Below are 21,763 nucleotides of genomic sequence, written 5' to 3' on the forward strand. Positions count from 1 at the left end.
GTCAAAAGATTCAAGACTGATGATTGTCTTGTGCGCATGCGCCTGGGGGTGGGTGGGTCTAAGGTCTCAAATAAAAATGTGTCCTTAGAAGGACACTTGACTAACTTTTTGTTTTGCCACAATGCAAACTCAATATTTCAGTGACGTAACGAAAGGCAGGATGACAAGTTTGTTTGACATCCCTCAACACATGAAAGCCGAGTAAGTCCTTATAATCCTCCAGGAGCCACCGGACGAAGAGCGTGGTGCGCGCGCGGCCGTGGCCGTTTAGGAGGCACGCGCAGGCGGCCCGCCGAGCCGAGCGCTCCGGGAGGTCGCCGGCGGACTAGGAAAAAGACATGGAGATGTTGCGTCGCTCGTCCGTGTTCGCCGCCGAGGTGTTCGACCGCTCGCCCACCGACAAGGAGCTTGTGTCTCAGGCCAAGGCGCTTTGCCGTGACTACATCCAATCCAGGCTTGGCCGCGCGGGTATCGGCTGGTACAAGTCCGAGCAGTTTGCCTCTTCATGGGGAACGCACAGTGACGTGTCGACGGTGCTCTTGTGGTTGGGTGAGCAGCACATCTTAAAATCGTTGCGTCCTTGAATCATTAATGAGAGATGCACACCAGCAATAATTCGGTTTGCCTTTTGCTGATGATTTAATTTTTTGAATTTAATGAACTTGGAAAGTTTGGCTTTATGGAGAACATGACAAAGGTTTCAGCCAAACCATGTCGAATGGAATGTGAAATGAAGCTGTAAAAAATCTATTGTTTATGTACTTGCCGAAATACACAAATCAAATCAATGTAATTGTTACATTTTAAAATCATAACACCATTGAATCGGGTTAATGGTTCATAATGGTATTGTAAATCCATACAGCAGAGAGGAAACTCATTAGGTAAACAGAATTAGTTTACATTATTCTATTAAACAGACTTTTTTCTTTTCAATTTTGCACTTGACAAATAATCCATATATTATCTAATAGTAACGCTTGTCCTGTTTGTGTTTAAAGGTGACGAGCTGGAATATCTGCGTCCCAGCCTTTATCGCAACGTGGCTCGGCAGCTCAACATCACGGTGGCCTCAGAGAACGCGGTGACAGATGCCTTCCTGGCTGTGGCGGCCGACATCTTCTCCACAGGTGAGCCCGCACTTTCCTCGAGCAAGTGGTTTGCACATGTGCCTCACTGCACCCGGGTTCAGGTTTGAAACTGGGCTCCAGTCCCCTCCTGGCTTCATATTTTCTTTCTCACGACCAAAATATGGTTTTAGGGAAGTGGAGTTGACACGAAGAGGAACTTGTTATCATTTATCAGGTTAGTGACATCATGAAGCAACCAAGGTGAATGATACGAGGGTTGGGAATTTGGTAAGCTCCATATTTGGTTAAGAGACACGAATGACATCATCCTGCACTTTATACTCATGGAAGACAAACACAGTCAAGTGTGTTTATGAGAAGATGAGATGGACGGAAAGGCAAAGTCGGGACATCTAAACAGTACGAATATGGTCGACGGAGTTTCCTGTTAAAAGAGATACACACTCTTCTCTCATTGTGTTTCCCCCCCTTCTCAACGGAACATTGTAACACTGCTCATCCAGCCGAAAAAAAAGCAGACAGAGGCATTTTTTCCGCACTAAAAAATCTACTCAGCTGCCGACTTTGGCATCGGAAGAGCACAGAGTTTCTGCCAATGCTCAGCTATGAACAAAAGTAAAACAAAATCATCTTTGTGTTGGGGAAGGCTACTTCCTGGTTCTTGGAGGTTAATGAGATTTCACCAGTTTTCATTCATGCTGTAGAACAGTGGCAAGAGTTCTGCTGTGACTCAAATGCCAAAAACTGAACAAAAATATCAAGAACTGAATATATTTTACTTCCAGTATGGTCTTTAGTAGACTGTGTTAAATTAGTGAACTACTTCCTAGTAAAAGATTGTATTATAATGGATTCCGGGGCACAGAGAATGCTTCTATGGTGTCAAAAAAAAAAAAGAATCAAGATTTGTGTTCTTGTGTATGTGTGTCCAGGTGTTACGTGGGGTAAGGTTGTGTCTTTGTACGCGGTGGCTGGCTCTCTTGCAGTGGACTGCGTTCGCCATGGCCACCCTGCCATGGTCCACACCATTGTGGACTGCATGGGGGAGTTTGTCCGCAAAAGTCTGTCCACGTGGTTGAAACGCAGAGGAGGTTGGGTGAGTGTGCATACACACACTTATTGGTTTTATTCAAAGTAGCGTTTCAAATCTGGCTCAGGATTTTAAGTTTAGGTTAAGGCTTCAAGTGCAGTAATATAAAGAGTTGCTTCACTTGTTCTTCTTACTCTTGTTTAGGTGGACCTGACGAAATGTGTGGTGAGCACAGAGGTTGGTTTGCGTTCCCACTGGTTGGTGTTGTCTCTGTGCACCTTCGGACACTACGTCAAGGCTGCAGTGCTTTACCTGCTTAGGGACAAGTGACGAATCCCGTTTCATGGTCCCCTTACAACCCCCCCCCCCCCCCCCAATATACACACTACCTGCACCTTAATTGTTTGTTGATTATTAAAGCACATATTTTGTTAGAATGTGTGCATTTTTTTTGTTTTTAGCATGACACAAAACTGCCTATTTGGTGCAATTTTTTATAAGATTAATAGAAAGGGTGTGATAATCATATCCTTGATCCATAGATGTGCACTTTTCACTTTATTGTGGCTATGTTTTCTTTTATACATTCACAATGTTGGACCAGAAATTGTTATAATTTGTCAAATAAGGCCTTAATAAATAATTTTTTATTCATGACATTTTGTTGTTGTGTGGGCTTATTCAGTTGTATTTAAATGTTTTGGGTAAATGAAATAAAAAAGGCAAACAACCATAGTTCTATAAATTATGCGGCTAAATTGCAAAATCCAATCTGGGGGCGATCGCATTATATTGTCGGCTCGGCCTGGACTAATATGGAATTATTAAAAAAAAAAAAAAAAGTTCACAGCACCGACTTTAAAGGGTTACATTACATATAGACGATCAACAGTAAGAATAAACATTTTTGACACTGAGAAATCAGAACGTATGTGTAGATGGAGTAACAGCGCCATCTAGCGTTTTATTGCATTCCCAGGCTCCTCCTCTCCCACGTCAACAGTTTTTGATTGGTCAGCATAAGCAGTATATCAAAAGCTATTGGCTACACTCGAAATCGTCCCGCCTTTCTCTCCACTTCCGCACTGATAGTCTCTCGCCATTGGTCGAACTGGAGCCAGACTGGCTCGAGAACAACAAACAAGTCTAGCACAGCTCGTCGGGATGGACGCAGGTAAGGCGAGATTTTTGAGCAACATTTAACGTCATAACATTACATGTTGTGGAAACAACACAGCAACATGTTAGCAGCAAAGTTCATGCCGGGGGAAAGTCTGCTTGGGTTGCCAACCCACCGCCGAAGCGACATTCCTTTGGAGCTTCGCTGGCGTCAGCCCTGCTAGAGTGATGACCAAAGCTAGCTGCTAAATTACGCTAGCCTGCTGTTTTGTTTTGATTTTGTTTTTTTTTCCTGTTTTTTTTTATTTATTTATCCTTTAAATCTTGCATTATGTGTCGAAGCTATGTGTACTTTGTATACATGATTTGATAAATCACTCATGTTGCTAATACTTTAGTGTTTGCTCAGTCATCATTACCAAAAGATGATTGACAACTTTCACTTTGTACAAATCTAGTTGCCAAATAGCGTCCCTTTTGGCTGGGGATGGACGAATTACAACTTTTTGTAAATTTTAAAGTAGATATGACATAAGTGGGAACTCCAAATAGGACTGTTCCATAAGTGTCTGAGGGGAGAATACCAAAGGTCTTGTTTGACGTCATCTTAGGTGAACCAGAGAGTAGCTACCTAGCTAACATACAAACCTTTATAAATGTATTACTTGTATTATAAATGATTTTGTTCATGTTTGGGATACCTGATTTAGCCACAATGGAACAGGTGTTCTATTGAATTAAGACATCTTGGAACACAGATTGTCACGTCTTAATATGTTTCCCTCACTCAACAGCGACATTGACATATGACACGCTTCGCTTTGGCGAGTTTGAGGATTTCCCCGAGACCTCCGACCCTGTTTGGATTTTAGGGAGAGAATACAACGCGCTCACAGGTAAGCACTCTTTCCACAGATCACAAAACAAAATAGGAATAAACACGACAAATAGAAAGAATCCATACAAAAATACAAAGTCCAAGATGATGTCCATAAAAATAACCACAACAAGAAAAATAATCTTTTCTTGTTGTTATAGTCGAGGATAGTTATTTTGTAAATGATCCTGTTACCGGTCTATTTTTGTAGTAAAGTATTGCTACACACTTGAGGCACCACTGTTTGTTTGCTGCATCAACCCTCGATCTATTCGTTTCAGCAAGTCTTTGCCAAAACTCGTGGCAGGCAATTAATTGGGCCACAAACAGTGAAGAAGGAGCAGCATAATGAGCACTGAATTGAAGCAAAAAGTGACTGTATGGCTCAATGTGTCATTTTCTGACAGAGAAAGATGACATCCTATCAGACGTCACCTCACGACTTTGGTTCACATACAGAAAAAACTTCCCCCCCATAGGTGAGTGCCATTTTGTTTTTTGAAAGAACCAAAGAAACACCGCGAACTTAAATATTCGTTTTCAGGAGGCACGGGGCCCACGTCAGACACGGGTTGGGGCTGCATGCTGCGGTGCGGGCAGATGATCTTGGGCGAGGCCCTGATGTGCCGACACTTGGGCAGAGGTAGCGTATGGCCCGTAAGCAGCCATTAGACACATCCGAATCCTTGTTATACTTTCCTCCGTGGCAGACTGGCGATGGTCATCAGGGCAGAAGCAGAGAGAAGAGTACGTCAGCATCCTCAACGCCTTCATCGACAAGAAAGATAGTTACTATTCCATACATCAGATCGGTACGTGGCTGCCACCTTGACCTGCCCCGCCCCGCCTCAGGTACTTGACTTATTCTTTGGCTTTGTGGAATTTATTGTGCAGCCCAAATGGGAGTTGGCGAGGGGAAGCCCATAGGACAGTGGTACGGACCAAACACAGTGGCACAGGTTCTCAAGTGAGTCTTTTCAACGTCAATCATTGAACAAGCGACAGCGCGGCGGATTCGAGATTAGCACATCGCTAGTCCATTGTTTGCCTTTTCCCAGGAAGCTGGCAGTGTTCGACACGTGGAGCAGGTTGGTGGTGCACGTGGCCATGGACAACACGGTGGTCATCGAGGAGATCAGTGAGTTGCCGTTGACCGCTCGCATGGGGACGTCCAAAGTGATGATGATGACGAGCGGCCACGGTGTTAATCGCAGAGCGTCTGTGCATGCCTTGGCTGGATGCGGCGGATCTGGGAGCGTGCGGCGATTCGGCGGCGACCAGCCAACTCAACGGCTGTATGGAGGGCGCCTGCGCTTTCTTGGGGGAGGATGTGGAACTTTGGAGGCCGCTCGTCCTCCTCATCCCGCTCAGGCTGGGACTCAGTGATATCAACGACGCCTACATACAAACACTCAAGGTGATGTTTGCTTCTTAGTCTCTACGACACTGCTTAGGACTTGAAAACTTCCTCTAGCTGTCCCAACATTTTTGTCCTGTCAAAATTAAAACGGTTCTTGTGCTACCACAGCAATGTTTCATGCTGCCACAGTCGCTCGGCGTCATTGGCGGGAAACCAAACAGTGCTCACTACTTCATCGGTTACATCGGTACGTCTCCCCCCATTTGACCTCTTGTCCGGCGTCCGCCATTTTGTTCAGCTCCCATTGTCTTCCTCTTTCCAGGCGAGGAGCTGATCTACTTGGACCCTCACACCACGCAGCCCGCCGTGGAACCCTGCGACGACGGCCAGGTGCCCGACGACACGTACCACTGCCAGCACCCGCCCTGCCGCATGCACATCTGCGAACTGGACCCGTCTATCGCCGCCGTAATGACTCTTCCCCACTGCCGGCAGCCATTTTGTGTTGGATCACCTTGGTAACAAAACCCATGTCCCTGTGTCCTCCAGGGTTTCTTTTGCAGAACGGAGGATGACTTTGACGACTGGTGCATGCGCATAAGGAGGGTAAGGACTCCGCATCCAGGTTGAATAGATGAGGGCAGAAAGATTGGGACACCTACAGGAAGTGAAAAGGTGTACTTTTTCCTACTCCATTTTGAATATCTACAATGTCCTTTTAAATTTTGCCGAAGTTGTCGTGCAACAGAGGAGGCTTGCCGATGTTTGAGCTGGTGGACAGTCAGCCGTCACATATGGTCAGCGTGGACGCGCTCAACCTTACTCCTGGTAAGACTCTTTCGCATGAACTTTTATGTCACGTTTGATCTTGATTTGATTCCAACAGTTATGAAAATGAAACATCTGCCTCTTTTTCTTAATTCATGTCCACTTTTAACATTTATTGTTGTCAGTATTATTTTAAGGCATTATTCTGCATTTTTAGACTTCTCCGAATCGGACCGTCTGGAACGCTTCTTTGACTCCGAGGACGAAGAGTTTGAGATCCTTTCTTTGTGAGGAACACGCCAACAACCCAACACAGTTTGACGCCTAAACAAACAAGCAAAAAGAAGAAGATTCTCTTGTCTTTTCCCACACGCCGAGAGGGAAAAGCCGCCATCCGGTTTGGGAACGCCCTGGCCTCGAAAGGCAGGATGGGGACTCGTGCGTGCATTCTCACCTCCAAACGTTTTACCGTGGGAGTCTTAACTGCATCACTAACTAACGTTGTCAAAGGAGAGCAGAACGGTGCCTTGCCCTCCCCTAACTCCAAATCCGCCCCCCCAACCTCGAGTCCGTCCCGTCGCGCGCTTCATCTAAAAGCATTGAAAAAGTATCCTTGGCCACCAGACTTATTTATTTACTCACCATCATACAAGGGAGCAAAGCTAAGCTACACATCTACACTGAATGACTTCTAAACTTTCAAATGCACATAAATGGACTAATAAATTCCCAAGCAAGTCCACTTATGCCTTGCTATGACTTTTTCAGGCTCTCTTCTTTTTACGCTGCACGTTGCCGGTTGTGACAGAGACACGAAGAGTCACAGAAAGGCATACTTTAGCATTTGTTTTTCACAAGTGGATGAAAGTCCTGTCAAGGACAGTGCAGTTTAGGTTCATTCTGAAATTGGACCCAAACAAAGGTTTTGGGAGTGGTGTATGTACACGCATAAACATACACACACACATGAACGAGAGGTGTGTAATAAACTGACTGATACGATTTCACATGCCTCAAGTTGTCAATTTCTTCTTCTTCCATGACCAAAACCAAGGCTTATTTTTGTTAAAAAAATGACCATGTAAAGGAAGGTTTTTTTGTTTTTTAAAAAAAGACCATGTATGCTAAGGCTTTTTGTAATTTTTTTAGAAGACCTCTGGCCCCTGACCTTTGACTTTTTTTGACAAAAGAAATGACTATGTAGAACAGGGGTGTCAGTCATTTTTTCGTGGGCCGCATTGTAGTCATGGCTTCTTTGGGAGGGCCATTATAAATAAAATAAATATATGAGCACCTCATATTATATACAGTAAAAGCTACAAAACAAACTGACAAATAACTTGTTTTCAAATCAGATGAGTAAAAACTGGTTAAATGTTTTTAAAATATATATATTATTAAAAGACAATTTGCAATTCTAGTAATGACACACGAATTTGATGCACAATTTGTGCCACATAGAATGATGTGGTGGGCCGTATCTGGGCCCCCGGCGGGGCCTTGAGTTTGACAGCTGTGATGTAGAACCTAAAATCTTTTAAAAATACTGTGTAATTTATCTAACAAGCAATATTGCATGAAACATTTTATCGCAAAATTGTGAAATTAATTAGTTAATGATGGTACACGCCTTTTGGGATCTTTGCTCAATCACGTTAGCGTGTAGGCGGAGTCCTGATCTTTTTTTTTTTTAAGACAGCACAAATAGCCAATCAAATGTTAGTACAGGCGGAAGTGGCACGCACCCGGCTTCGACGCTTCAGTCATGTTTCTTTAACTAAACAGGACCAATAAACGAAAAAAGCGGGCTACGCCTATTTGGCGATCAGTAACCAATCAAATAGGCGCATGGGCGGACTAGTTGGCGAGGCCTTTTTGACAAGACAGCTTGAGTGGTCAATGGAATGGGAGTATAGGCGGAAACTGTACTGATTCTGGTCCAATCAGCATCTGAGAGGCGTGGCTTTGTCGACCTGCTCCGCCCATTGGCCGGTATGCGGACTTCTCACAGACAGTTGTATGTTTCATAAAGATGCACTCTGATGCGGCCAGTAAGTAGTATACCTTACCGGCTCTTTTGGGTCACATTAGGACCGTTTACAGGCAACAGAACACATTCCAGACATGAATAGAAAAGCGTTCGACTCGTCCGCGTTTCCATATTATGCCAGCTCTGCGGGGTTCGATGAATTTTGTGCTATTTTGCGTCGGTCTCTTTGTATTTGCCAGCGCGACAACAAAGGCCGTGTACAGAGTCTAAATGGACTCCTTATTCCTATTCGACACCACACTTTTTTGTTGGGTGAAATTATGTATATGTTCACCCTTGTCGGCCGCCTTCCTCGATTACAGCCGACGTGTATTTTTTCCTCCGAATGCGAATCTTTAGTGTCGTGCTTATCTACCTGCCTTGCTATCTTTTTCCCGTGTTTTAAGTCTTCGGTGACCGACGAATGATAAGTTTCGGCTCGGGGGAGTTTAGTGGACGACGCAACGAACGTGGAAATGGGTCAAATGCCTGTGTAGGTTTTTAAGAGTGAAAATTGTGACGCAGTTGAGTTTAACATCTTGCATTTGACTTGCTCGTCCCGTTTTGCTGGCTTTCTTTTCGCCCAGGTTAGCATTTATGATGAACAACATATTCACTTGTCTCATTTAAACCCATTTTGCGTTTTTATAATGTTAAAAAGGCTTGTAAATCAGTCAGGTTTAATGTTAGTCGTGGGGGGGCAGATGGCTTTGAAAGAATCTCTCGTCCTGTCGGGGTTTTGGGGAATTGTAGTTCTTGATGGTTGTGGCCAAGCATCGCCGCCATTGGAACTCCTGGCAGAAATAGACTACAAATCCCAAGCGCACACCGCGCTTTGCTACTTAGTAAACTCCGCGCAAGTTGCGCTGGTATTTTTGGTACGCAAGCTAACGCTAGCTTTGCCGTCTTGCTTTTAACGAACACTTTCGATTGGCATTTGACGACCAACCGGAAACTAAATAAACACATGTTCGAGTCACGTCAAGACCCCGCCCTGTCGTTTCGTGTTCAAACATCACGCCGTTGCACTCTAAAGCTAAGCCGTGAACATCTATTGACACCGCTAGCGTTAGCCGACGGACGGTCTCGGGACTTTTGACGAGTCCGTGACGTCATCTTCGTATCTCCTCGTACTTGACTTGTGTTCCATGTCCACAATTGCTTATTAGTTTCTTTTGACAGATTTTCAGCTGAATTCTCACTTGACTACGCTGGCCAGCATCCATAAGATCCACCACACATTGCACAGGCTGGTAAATGTATACGACAACATGTTGTGTTTGTTTTTCAAGCATATACTTGTTTGGCTTAAAAGCATTTGGCATCTCTTCTGGCAGAACCTCACGGAAGACGTTGAACAGGAGAGCCGCTCGTCAGGTAATATCTGCAAAGGTTTTCTTGCATGAATGCAAGAAAACTCAACTATAACTTTTTTCCTTTGTTAATATAAATTTTTTGATTTTCTTTAGCTTGTTGCTCCAGAGCCATGCCCCCGAGGAAAAAGAGGAGACCCACTGCCGGAGATGACCTGTCCGCGAAGAAGAGTCGCCAGGACAGGTAGTTATTATTATTATTATTATTTTATTTTATTTTATTTCATTTTATTTGATTCTTTCTGCACTTTCAGAAAACTTGACTCTCCACTTATCCGTGAGGAGGAAACATTTTCCAGCAAGAGATGCTTGGAGTGGTTCTATGAATATGCGGGTAAGCCAACATTTTATGGATTGGAATTGCATTGTTTTGGTCATGTGATGCATAACGCTGCTCTCTGATAGGCTGCGATGATGTGGTGGGACCAGAGGGCATGGAGAAGTTCTGTGAGGACATCGGAGTGGAACCCGAGAATGTAAGATGATTGGTAGTATTTGTTTGGGAACTTTCCAAATTTATTATTAGAGTCATTAAACTGCTCATATTGTACAGAAAAGTTTTTTACAGATCAGAGTTGTAAAGGTGTACATGTAGTGGGTTTTTAATGTCATCTCTAAGAAGGTCCAATGTTGGTGTTTCGCATATTGCAGGTGGTGATGCTCGTGCTGGCGTGGAAGTTGGACGCTCAGAGCATGGGCTACTTTACGCTGCAGGAGTGGCTGAGGGGCATGGGCTCGCTGCAGTACGTATACGACCATTTTATGGTCCATTTTCCTCTCCATGGAGAGATGGGCCCTCTCCATCTGACCAACTCGTGTGCTCTCAACAGGTGCGACTCCACCGAGAGGCTGAGGAATTCGTTGGACTTTTTGAGGTCCGTCCTCAACGATAGCACCAGCTTTAAGCACATTTACCGATACGCCTTTGACTTTGCCAGGGTGAGTCTGGCAAAAGTGAAATTACCGTGTGTGTTGGCTGGAAATGTGTTGGTTCTAAGATTGATTGATTGATTGAGTTCTTTGGCAGGAGAAGGATCAGAGGAGTTTGGACTTGAACACGGCTAAGTGCATGCTGGGTCTTCTTTTGGGAAAGACGTGGCCCCTCTTTCCCGTCTTCAATCAGTTTCTAGAGGTAATGACGGTTGGATGTCGGCGGCCGCAGAGAAAAAATATCATGTTATTGCATTTACTTTGGCGTCATCCTACCAATGTTGGAACGAGCATTGGGTTTGAAACTTGACCAATTATGTGATGTAATTTTGGTACTGTTTGAATGTCCAGCAATCAAAGTACAAAGTGGTCAACAAAGACCAGTGGTGCAACGTGTTGGAGTTCAGCCGGACAATCAACTTGGACCTCAGCAACTACGATGAGGATGGAGCCTGTAAGTCTACCCCCCCCCCCACCCCCTTTTCTTTTTAATCGGGGAAATTCTGAACAAATATATTTTGCAAGGTTTTTTTTTGTTTTTTTTGAGCATTTCAGTATCATGAAGGCCCACGCTCGGCAATATTAACACAAATCTTCCTTCCCTCCCACCAGGGCCTGTCTTGTTGGACGAGTTTGTGGAATGGTACAAGGAAAGACACATGTCCTAGCTACAACTGCAAAAAAGCAAACATACAAAATACTGTGATGACCGCAACAACGAGAATCAACAAGGAAAAAAAATCAGCCACGGGTGGGGGTGGGTCGCTGGGGAGGGGGCACGTTACCAGATTCGGTAAAGCTGGCGAGCTCGCCAGGCTTAGCCCTAAACCCACGTTTACCACTTTTCCACCCGGAGTATGAGAAAGTATTGTGGGTGGAGAAAAAGCGAGGGGTTCAGAGTCTTAAAGGTGACCACATTTAGATAAAACAGAAAAAAGTCACGGTGGGTTGGTTACCTTGGCAGGTTTCAGCTGCTTGTGCTGTTTACTTGATTAGTGCCAGTCTTTTTTTTTTTCTTCCCCTTTTTGAGGGGCAGCTTTTTTTAGCACCAAACAAAACCACATTGCTGCTAAATCCATTCAGGCGGGCCATAGATGCCCCCCCAGCCCCGTTAGCATTTATTGGTCCCTACCGGATCAATGGATGCGTCCACTTAGCTGTGCCTCAAACTTTACCACACACGTAGTTGACAGATGTACATATGTGTAAAAGTTGGGAGCCTGTTTGACGTCAAGCCCGCTGTCAATTTTGTCCCCCCCATGTGTGGTTCAGTCTTCCGTTTTAGTCCGATAGTTTCAGGTAGCATCTCCCCCCACTTTGCCTCCCAGTGTCGAAACGAGCATTTCTTGCGCCGCCTACAAGGAATGTGGGACAGGTCGGAACTGTAAAATAGCGCTCTTGTTTTATTTTCTTTCTGTCCACATTTTTTGTCGTTTTGGCTGTGCTGTGACGCTGATTCGTCCAAATAATTTTAATATTTGCATGCAGCTCCTGACAGAGCCATTTTTTTTCCCCCCTGTACAGAAATTTGTGAAAAAGTTTTGTGTTTAGATTTTTTTTTTGGGGGGGGAGATATTCACTATCATGTTTATCGTTTGGTTTCCCAACGGGAACACATGATTGTGTTTATCGTCGTCGTCAAGACCTGGAAAAAAACATACGTGCAACCTCATGGTGGAACAAGCGTTCACCCCATTGGCGCCAAACGAAAAAGCTTGCTTGGCGTACGCGTTTTTTGTTTATTTATTGGCAGTGCATCCGTTGACTTGCGCACACAAATGACACCCTCACTGGTCTCACTCTGTGAAATAGACAACACGCGGTTATGTATAGATTTAATTAATGTTCTCGTATGATCTTGTGACAATGCAGGAAGGTGAAAGTGCTTGTCCCAGCTGTATATATGTATGTAAAACTAAGTGTCTATATGTCGGTTTTCACTATAACCAATGTCTATATACTTAAATAAAAAGGGTTTATTAACTTAACTCCACTTGACTTGTTTGCAGCACTTTATTTCTAACAAGGAAAATGTGACAAAACGTGATCACACCATGACAAAGGCAATCCGGCCACAAGTGGGAAGAAGTGCAAGCTTATTTCAGGTAAGAAAATCGACCCATATATCTATATGTACTTGCATTAACTGCAACACAGAATGGGTACAGATGTGAATATTATACAAAGTATACTGTATGTTGAAATAATAGTTTGATATTACTCAAATGAAATTGTGAAATCAAGGTGAATTGATTAAGACATTGGGCCATCTAGTGAAAGAACAATGAATTGTTCTGCCTGCCATTAATGGGTAAAGATAAACATTGAATTGCACTTTTCATACCAATTAAATCTACAACTAAATAAAAATCAAATATCCAAACAGTGATGAACAGGTCCCTTCCTCCTTGGGACCAAATCTTACAAAAATATATTACCAAATGTCATAACATGTACAGATAAATTAATCATAATAGAATTAATCGCTGTTGTCTTTTTGACAATAATTAATATAGCTTACAAATGTGCACTCTGAAAACATTTTCAAATTGTTTTTTGTTCTTCTGATTTAAACTTGGCTAATGCTTGGGGTGTAAGAACTTTTGGAATCCCATGTTAACTCCACGGCTTCATTTGACAGTGGTGTTGTCGGAATAGGGGGTGGAGTCCTCATCAGAGGCGCATGTGTCCTGTATTGAAGGATGTTGTGAGGAATGTCTTCTGCAGTACTTGCTGAGGAATAAGAGATGAGGACATCTGACAAGTCCTCTTTGGAATCCCCAAAAGTGCTACTTGGTTGGGGAGGGTTCACTTTTCCATCCTTGTCCCATGATTGTCTCTCAGACGACATGGCTTTCAAAGCGCTAAGTCCTCTTCTATCCTTTTCTGATGTGCCCTTCCACATCTCATCAATGCTGGACGGAGACAAAAAATGGCCACTTAGGTTAAGAGATCTTGTCACGGATGTGTTTCCATGTTTCTGTGTAAATGACCCGGCTTCAGTTTTTTGAAGCTCTTCAAGTGGAGATGGCAGGTCCGGATGTTTGGAGAGATCAGAGAAGTGGGTCTTCAGTTCCGTCCATCGTTTCTCAGCTGATGGGCCCTCAGTTGACTTCCTGAAGGGTCTCGGGGCAAGAGATGGGTATTTGGCACTGTCGGAGGAACCACTTTTTGTAGTCATTATGTTGACTCCTAATGAATCCCTGGTGGGGGGAGTGACATTTCCAGACTCTGGACTGGAAGTGGTCTCTGGGGCAACATATGGGTTCTGGTATCTAGCTGTATAAGGTAACTGGTATCTGGTACTATAGGAGGAACCATGGAGTGTAGTCATTACATCAGTGTGTCGATCCCCGGTTGAAGTATCATTTGGTGGAGATGAAGCTTTCATAATTAAACGTCTGTATTGTATCGGTGATTCACTAACCGACATCTTTGCAGCTTCTGTCATTTCTGTTTCACATGTTTCATCTTTGCTGTTGTTGGAGTACTTCTCCGTTGTTGCTTGGGTCTCGACAGTCTGGGTTCCATACGGAGATTCAAGACTGAGATCATGCGACCTTCCTCTCCATTCAGAATCGTCTGTGGACTCAGCTTCATTCTTGCTGCTGCTTGATGAATATAGATGTTCTTGTAGAGTAGTCGGAGCCTTTATGTCCAAGTACCTCCTTATATGCGGGACACTTGGTAGGCTCGACATTTCTTCATTTGCGGGATCCACTTCTGGTTTGTCGACGTAAATTTGTGCAGCGGTTAGTGGAGAGTCTGTGAAGCCAACTACTGTCTGCTTTTGTTTTGTTGCTCCAAAGTCACCTTCACTGAGGGGCACCACGGGTGGTTCATGTGCATGCGATGTGATTTCAAGACGCTTCCGAAAGCGAGAGAACCCAAGATGCATGTTGGCCCACCGTGACTGGAGCTCTGGATTTAGCTCTGGGGTCAGGCTGCTGGTTTTGTCCCCCACGGTCTCAGGAACATTGACATATTTTTCTAATTTGATGTCGGGCTCTCTTTTTGGACTTTGAGGGACAATCATCACAGGGGATTTGAAGGAACTCTTGTTTTCATCTTTGTTCTCATTGTCATTGTCACTTGCGGGGTCCTTTGATTTGTAATACCAAGCTTCAGATGAAACATCAGGAGGCAGTTGTGCCTGTGGAGATGGTCCTCTGATATCCAAACGTCTGCGGACAGCAAGATATAACGGTGGCACTCCCTGTGTCTCCATGGCATCATCGTCTTGCTCGTTTGAGGTGCTTGTATCTCTACCAAGGTCCACCAAGGGCCATGTTGTCCCTGTGGACTCAACTTGGCTTGGTGTGACCTCGCTATTGCTGCTGGAGAGATGAACAGGGGACGGCAATGGGGCTTTTATGTCCAAACGCCTTTTTAGTTTAGGATAATACCCAAGACTTGTTTCTTGGTCCTGGCTTGTGTTCTCATAGAGGCCATACTGCAGAGATTCAGGGTCCTGGTTTGTTTCATCCCCAGGACTTGAGGAGGGGGGGAATGACGATTTGAAATCTAGATGTTTGATTCTATGAAAATCAACAGTAGGGTGTTCTGTTTCCAGATCATAACGATTGAAGGATTCAGATCTTCCCTTGTGTGGTTCGTTGTACCTTTGTACCACCTCAATTGTGTCATCCTCACTGTCGCTACTGGAGGTCAACGCCGGTGATTGTTCTTTAATTTCTAAACGTCTCTTGATTCTGAAAGAATCCTCAAGGTCAAGTGATGGCCAAAACCCTCGTGGATCATCCCCTTTATTTGCAGTTCCTTGTTCCTGTTTAATGCTGCTCGATGATGAATCTGGAGTTGGTGACAGCACTTTGAAATCTAAACGCCTCTTGATTCTGAAAGAATCCACAAGATCAATCGAGGGCCAAGATGATTGTGGGTTAGAGCTGGGTCTTAGTGATGCTTTTATTGGATGCCGAGGAATCCCTTGCTCCTCTTGTTTTATGACGTGATGAATCATTTCATATTCATGGTCGCTGCTGGACAAAGAATCTGAAGGTGGTGAAGGTGCATTGATGTTTAGACGCCTCTTGATTCGGAGAGAATCTTCAAAATCAAGAGAAGGCCATGGAGATGATGGGTCATGACTGGATGTTGGAGGTGCTTTCATGGGGTACTTAGATACATTTGTGGTTTCCTGGTCCTGCTTTGTGATGTGAATGGTCCTTTCGTCTTTAGTGTCAATGCTGGACATCAAATCTGGAGTTGGTGACAGTGCTTTGACATTTAGACGTCGCTTGATTCTGAAACCTCCATCAAGATCAATAGAAGGCCAAGGTGATTGTGGGTCATATCTTGATGCTGGAGGTGCTTCAAATGGGTAACTTGTTACTCTCAGGATATCTTGCTCATGTTTTGTAGGTTGAGTCATTGTTTCAAGCTTACTGTCGCTGCTGAATGATGAATCTGAAGTTGGTGACAGTGCTTTGATGTTTAGACTTCGCTTAATTCGCAAAGTGCCATCAAGATCAACAGAGGGCCAAGGTGCTTGTGGTTCATAACTTGATGTTGGAGGTGTTATAGTTAAGTACTGAGTTTCTTTGTTGGTTTCCTGGTCCTGGTTTGTGGTGTGTTTGGTCCTTTCATCTTCAGTGTCACTGCGGGACATCGACTCTGAAGTTAGTGGCAGTGCTTTGACATCTAAACGCCGCTTAATTCTGAAAGTACCATTAAGATCAACTGAGGACCAAGGTGTTTGTAGGTCATACCTTGATGTTGGAGGTGCTTTAATGGGGTACCCTGTTACTTTTGTGATTGCCTGCTCCTCATTTGTAGGTTGATTAGTTGTTTCATGCTCACTGTCGCTTCTGAATGACGAATTGGAAGTTAGTGATGGTGCTTTGACATCTAGACGCCTTTTAATTCGAAAAGAGTCCTCAAAATTGATTAAGGGCCAAGGTGCTTGTGGGTCACGACTTGGTCTTGGTGAACCCTTAGTGGTCCCTTGCTCCTGTTTCAAGGTTGATGTCTCTGAATTTTGTGGGAGAACTTTGACATCGAGACACCTTTTAACTCGGAAAGAATCCTCAAGCTCAATAGAAGGCCAAGGGGCTTGTGGGTCATAACTTGGTGCTGGAGATGATTTAATGGGGTTACTTGTTACATTTTTTATCTCTTGCACCTGTTCAGTGATGGGATGAATGAATTCATCCTCACTGGATGATAAATATGAAGTTGGTGATGGTGCTTTGATGTCCAGATGCCTCTTAATTCGGAAAGAATCCTCAAGATCAATAGAAGGGGCATTGGGATCATAAATTAGCATCGGTGACACTTCGGTGGTGTACTTCGTTACTTTAGTAATATCGCTGTTGCTGCTGGACGATGAATCAGACGGTGAAGGTGCTTGGACATTTAAACGCCTCTTGATTCTGAAAGACTCCTCAAGATCAATTGAGGGCCAAGATTGATCATAACTTCGTGTTGGAGGGTGCCTAGTTACTTCGATGGTGTGTTGCTCCAGGTTTTGAATGTGAGTATTCATTTCATCATCACTGTCGGATGACGCATCCAAAGTTTGTGATGGTACTTTGACATCTAGTCTCCTCTTAATTCTGAAAGAATCCTCAAGAGTAGTAGAGGGCCAGGCTGCTTGGAGGTCATATTTTGGTGTTGGTGATGCTTCAGTGGGGTACATAGTTACTTCAGTGATGTCCTCCTTTTTCTCTGTGATATGATGAATTTCATACTCACTGCTAAACGATGAATCTGAAGGTGGTGGAGGTGCTTTGACATCAAGACGCCTCTTGATTCTGAAAGACTCCTCAAGATCTATTGGGGGCCAAGGTGTTTGTGGGTCATAACTTTGTGTTGGTAACACTTGAGCAGGATACCGAGTAACTTCAGTGCCTCCTTGTTTGTGTTCTGTGATGTGGTGAGTTGTTCCATGATCACCGTCACTGCTGAACGATGAACTTGAAGGTGGTGGAGGTGCTTTGACATCAAGACGCCTCTTGATTCTGAAAGACTCCTCAAGATCTATTGAGGGCCAGGGTGTTTGTGGGTCATAACTTAGTGTCGGTGACACTTGAGCAGGGTACCTAGTTACTTTATTGCCTCCTTGTTCGTGTTTTGTGATGTGGTGAGTTGTTCCATGATCACTGTCACTGCTGAACGATGAACCTGAAGGTGGTGGAGTTTCTTTGACATCAAGACGCCTCTTGATTTGAAAAGACTCCTCAAGATCTATTGAGGGCCAATGTGAGTGTTGGTCATGACTTAGTGTTCTTTCATGCTCACTGCCACTGCTGAACGATGAATCTGAAGGTGGTGAAGGTGCTTTGACATTTAGATGTCTCTTAATTCTGAATGAATCCTCAAGATCAATTGAGGGCCAAGGTGATTCTGGACTATAACCTGGTGTTGGAGTGGCTTTATTGGGGTTACTAGTTACTTTTAGGGTCCCATGCTCCTGCTTTTGAGTGTAGTACATAGTTTGATCTTCAATTGTGGAAGTTGAACCTGCTGAAGTTGGTGGCATTGGTTTGACATCAAGACGTCTTTTGATTCTGAAAGAATCCTCAAGATCAATTGAGGGCCAAGGTGATTCTGGGCTATAACCTGGTGTTGGAGTGGCTTTATTGGGGTTACTAGTTACTTTTTGGGTCACATGCTCTTGCTTTTGAGTGTAGTACATTGTTTCATCTTCACTGTCAATACTGGAAGTTGAACCTGAAGGTGGTGACAGTGGTTTGACATCAAGATACCTTTTAATTCTGAAAGAATCATCAAGATCAGTCAGTCGTGGGTTATAACTTAGTGTTGGAGGTGGTTTAATAGGGTAACTAGTCACTTCAATGGTCCCTTGCTCCTGTTTTTGTGTGTAGTACAGTTTTTCATCTTCACTGTCAATACTGGAAGTTGAATGTGAAGTTGGTGACAGTGGTTTGACATCTAGATGCCTCTTGGTTCTAAAAGAATTCTCAAGATCAATTGCAGGCCAAGGTACATTTGATGGAGACTGTGGCATGCTGGCCCATGTTACCTCTTCACTGTCACTGTTCGAAGCGGAATCGGGACGGGTTGACTTTACATTTAGGTCCCTTTCAATGTAAGGAATCTGCTGAAGGTCAATGACGGTGGGCCACCTAGTGTCTTTGGGCTTTGTGAGGCATATTGATCCATCAGAGTCTTCGCCGGATGAGGAATCTAATGTTAGTGATTTGATATCTAAACGTCTTTGGACGGAGATGGTATGCTCAAGATCAATCGCTGGCCACTGCGTTTGCGAATCAAGTGCTTGTGATTCTTCACTGTCACTGCCGGCAGTGAAAGAAGTTGAAGGTGTGACTCCTGCTGTGACCACCCTTCCTGTCGTGTGTTTATCCCTGAAGCTTCTCTCACGCACTTTGATATCCATTCGTCTCTGGACGCGCATCGAGTGCTCGAAATCAATTTCAGGCCACCAAAGTTCTGTGTCCTGATCCAGGCTATGTTCATAGTGATTCTCAGACTTCAAACTAGCAGGATTGTTGAAGACCTTGGTTTCAGCGTAGCTCACCTTCTCTTCTTGCAGATCTGGGTTGACGGTGTATTGCGTAAGTTCGTCGTCACTCATGTACGAACTGGAGCCGGACGAGTGTTTTCTGCTCAGTCTTGGCATAATTTGTCGGGTGTAGTTAAAAGACCCCATGGGGCTGCTGGTTCTCGGAGATGTGCTGCGGACAGAGTCGCTGAAGTCAAATTGTTCTTCCTCATCTTCAAGTTCCACTGCTAAAATGTCACCGTTGTTTGTATGCTGTGCGTGATCTACAACGGGTTCAGAGGAAACTCCTGGAATTTTCTTCATGGAAATTTGAGGTATTTCTGATGTGTTCTGATAAAGAGTGTCCACTTGTTTTTGGTCCTTGTCAGAAAGTGAAGAATCAGACAAAGTTCTGGTGAGGTTTTGGTCCGAAAGACCTCGTGTATCCTCTGAACTGCTTCCCTCTAGACTTTTCTCAAATACCGAATCTCTATCTACAAGCATTTCATTTTCAACTACTTTACCGTTTACTCTCGTGTCATGTTCCGTGTCATAATATTTAACATCATTTTCTTCCACCGTGCTGAAGGTAACTCTCCTTTCCCTGTGAGGGCGCGACTCCTCTGGGTCTTCCGAGTAGGCCTCATTGTCGTATTGTCTCTCCTCGGCCGACGAGACAGTGTTTTCAGATGTTTTCTTTCTGGTGATCCTCTTCCAGAGAATATCGATGCAAGGTCTTAGGACAACTCCCAGGATGAAGGCGAACAGAAAGGTGATGAACACGGACAAACACACGGCTAACGTCAAGTCGGACTGTGTCACGATTTGACTCCTTACTTCACCTGTGATTCTCTCTGCTACACTTCGAACTTTTCTGCTAGTTCCTGCGATATGAAGATGAAAGATGGACACCACCTGGTGATCCTTGGACAAACACACGTAAAGACCAGTGTTTTTCTCTGTGATGGCGCTGACGAGGAGACCAGAGTTAGGTTGGTTTCCAAGTGCGAAACCAGCAGGCGTCCACCATAATTCACCTGAGAAAAAGACACGACTTGCTGATTTGGTTTTAATTGAAAAAAGGAATTTTCCAGCTGTTACCTCTTGTGGTGCAGGACAGCAGAACATCAGAACCTTGTTGTACCGTCACATCTTGTGGTTCCTCTTCAGTGCTCCAACAGTTTAAATCATCGTCCTCCAGGTGTAGAACGTCGGCACCTGCTAGAATGGGCGGGGAAGCGCAAACCAAATCCCAGGAATGCGACCCTCTGTTCCTGTTAATAGCCATCCATCTTCTTATGTTCCTCATGATGCAGTTACAGTGCCACTTGTTTCCAGCAAGGTGAACGTCCGTCCCGATGGTGTGTAGAGAGAAGTAGATTGAAGGGTCGAGGCTGGTCAGCATGTTGAAGCTCACATCGAGAATCTGCCATGAGACAAATAATACATGTTCCTTTCCAAGACTGAAGCTAATCTTTAGGGATGACTTTTATTTTAATAGGTTTTTATTTACTTCGAGCTGGTGTAAATGTCTAAAGGAATTCGGGTGCAGGCTGCTGATGAGGTTGTGTTGGAGGTGAAGTTCCCGTAGCCCACGCAGGTTGTCCAATTCTCCTAGCTGGATGGTGGTAATGTTGTTGAAGGATAGTTGCAGGATCTCCAAGGCCTCTATAGCACTCAAGCCTTTTGAGCACAGCAGATTGTAAAGAATGGAGTCTCCATTAGAAGGATAACTCCACAAGCATGCTGTATTTTACTTTTCTTTGGATGTTGAGGGGGTGAAAACAGAATGATGATCACCATTGAGTAGGAAACATCTTACGTATGGATAGATAAGAAAACTGATCATGTGAATAAACTCACCTGCCAAGCTTCCTCCCTCCGCATGTCTGTCACATGTCAAAGTTGACGGTGAGTACGAAACAATTTATTGTTTTATTGTCCACTTGTAGCACAGTTATCGGAATAAGTTTTATGACCACAGAAAACGTTTTCTCATTTTTTTAATTTTCTAAAAATATTTGCAGTGATTTCGTAATGAAGTCTAATTAATGAAATCATTTTAAATGACTGTTATTTGAAGGTGTTCCACAAAAATATGGCATATTTTCAACCTGTTGTTTTTTTAAACCTAGGATAATAATGATTAATACAGCAAGAATTTACGACCCAGTGACTCACCCCGTGGTAGTCGTCGTAGCTGATTCCTCTCCACTGATAAGAGCTGCAGGTTGGGGGCCCAGGAGGCGCACCCTCGACCCTGAACACGTCCATGGATGCAGAGCGACAGGCGCGTGATGCTGTTATTGGCCAAGCGAAGGCTGCGGAGCTGAGGAAGCGTCCGGCGGAGTAACGTCGCCCGTTCTAGGTGGTTGTGGGAAATGTCCAAATCAGCCACAGAGTCCAGGTTTTGTGGCAGAGCCCGGAGACCCGCCAAGGAGCAGTTCAACACAGACGACCCGGGACACGAGCAGGCTGGCGGGCAAGCCAGCGAGTGATGGTGGAGCCCAGAGCAGGTGAGCAGCAGCAAAACGATCAAAACCCGAGCCATCCTCAGTCCAATCCATATAATCCACACTGACCATCTACTCTCCACATCTGAAGTGCTTTAAACATCACGGCCAAAGTCTGCTCATGTATAAACCCGCCCAAAGACGGCATTCAATCATTTACGCGCAGTTACTGTCTTCTCCTTTTCATG

The 21,763-nt window shown here is 44.4% G+C and overlaps 4 protein-coding genes across 6 annotated transcripts; 3 read left to right on the forward strand and 1 right to left on the reverse strand.

Annotated features, from left to right (window-relative positions):
• Positions 1 to 56: 56 nt before the first annotated feature.
• Positions 57 to 2,780, forward strand: boka (BCL2 family apoptosis regulator BOK a). Its single transcript, XM_088393992.1, has 4 exons — positions 57 to 549; positions 1,002 to 1,130; positions 2,024 to 2,187; positions 2,326 to 2,780. Exons 1-4 carry the CDS (start codon positions 339 to 341, stop codon positions 2,449 to 2,451), a joined length of 630 nt encoding a protein of 209 aa, XP_088250118.1. The 5' UTR covers positions 57 to 338; the 3' UTR covers positions 2,452 to 2,780.
• A 372-nt stretch (positions 2,781 to 3,152) lies between these two features.
• Positions 3,153 to 7,252, forward strand: atg4b (autophagy related 4B, cysteine peptidase). The gene is made up of 13 exons (XM_088395048.1): positions 3,153 to 3,295; positions 4,035 to 4,136; positions 4,525 to 4,596; positions 4,662 to 4,760; positions 4,828 to 4,929; positions 5,012 to 5,084; positions 5,176 to 5,255; positions 5,332 to 5,534; positions 5,646 to 5,724; positions 5,800 to 5,945; positions 6,027 to 6,083; positions 6,212 to 6,305; positions 6,463 to 7,252. Exons 1-13 carry the CDS (start codon positions 3,286 to 3,288, stop codon positions 6,534 to 6,536), a joined length of 1,191 nt encoding a protein of 396 aa, XP_088251174.1. The 5' UTR covers positions 3,153 to 3,285; the 3' UTR covers positions 6,537 to 7,252.
• Positions 7,253 to 8,242: 990 nt separating this feature from the next.
• On the forward strand, positions 8,243 to 12,570 carry dcun1d4 (DCN1, defective in cullin neddylation 1, domain containing 4 (S. cerevisiae)). Of its 3 annotated transcripts, none has more exons than XM_088393864.1 (11): positions 8,243 to 8,296; positions 9,457 to 9,527; positions 9,612 to 9,651; positions 9,744 to 9,831; positions 9,902 to 9,981; positions 10,053 to 10,123; positions 10,299 to 10,390; positions 10,478 to 10,586; positions 10,675 to 10,779; positions 10,929 to 11,031; positions 11,190 to 12,570. In XM_088393864.1, the coding sequence occupies exons 1-11, from the start codon at positions 8,278 to 8,280 to the stop codon at positions 11,243 to 11,245; spliced, it is 834 nt and encodes a 277-aa protein (XP_088249990.1). In that variant the 5' UTR covers positions 8,243 to 8,277; the 3' UTR covers positions 11,246 to 12,570. The 3 variants fall into 3 exon arrangements, with proteins under 3 accessions (XP_088249990.1, XP_088249988.1, XP_088249989.1); XM_088393862.1 differs by lacking the exon at positions 8,243 to 8,296 and adding an exon at positions 8,313 to 8,425; XM_088393863.1 differs by lacking the exon at positions 8,243 to 8,296 and having other exon boundaries at positions 9,451 to 9,523.
• A 7,489-nt stretch (positions 12,571 to 20,059) lies between these two features.
• LOC148388973 (uncharacterized) lies at positions 20,060 to 21,722 on the reverse strand. The gene is made up of 3 exons (XM_088393861.1): positions 21,244 to 21,722; positions 20,576 to 20,745; positions 20,060 to 20,488 (listed from the first exon to the last, which is right to left on the reverse strand). Exons 1-3 carry the CDS (start codon positions 21,611 to 21,613, stop codon positions 20,132 to 20,134), a joined length of 897 nt encoding a protein of 298 aa, XP_088249987.1. The 5' UTR covers positions 21,614 to 21,722; the 3' UTR covers positions 20,060 to 20,131.
• Between the last annotated feature and the right edge of the window lie 41 nt (positions 21,723 to 21,763).

The sequence above is a fragment of the Syngnathus floridae genome, chromosome 13, assembly GCF_059516105.1.
Source record: "Syngnathus floridae isolate MCC-2025c chromosome 13, RoL_Sflo_1.0, whole genome shotgun sequence".
Classification (NCBI taxonomy): Eukaryota; Metazoa; Chordata; class Actinopteri; order Syngnathiformes; family Syngnathidae; genus Syngnathus; species Syngnathus floridae.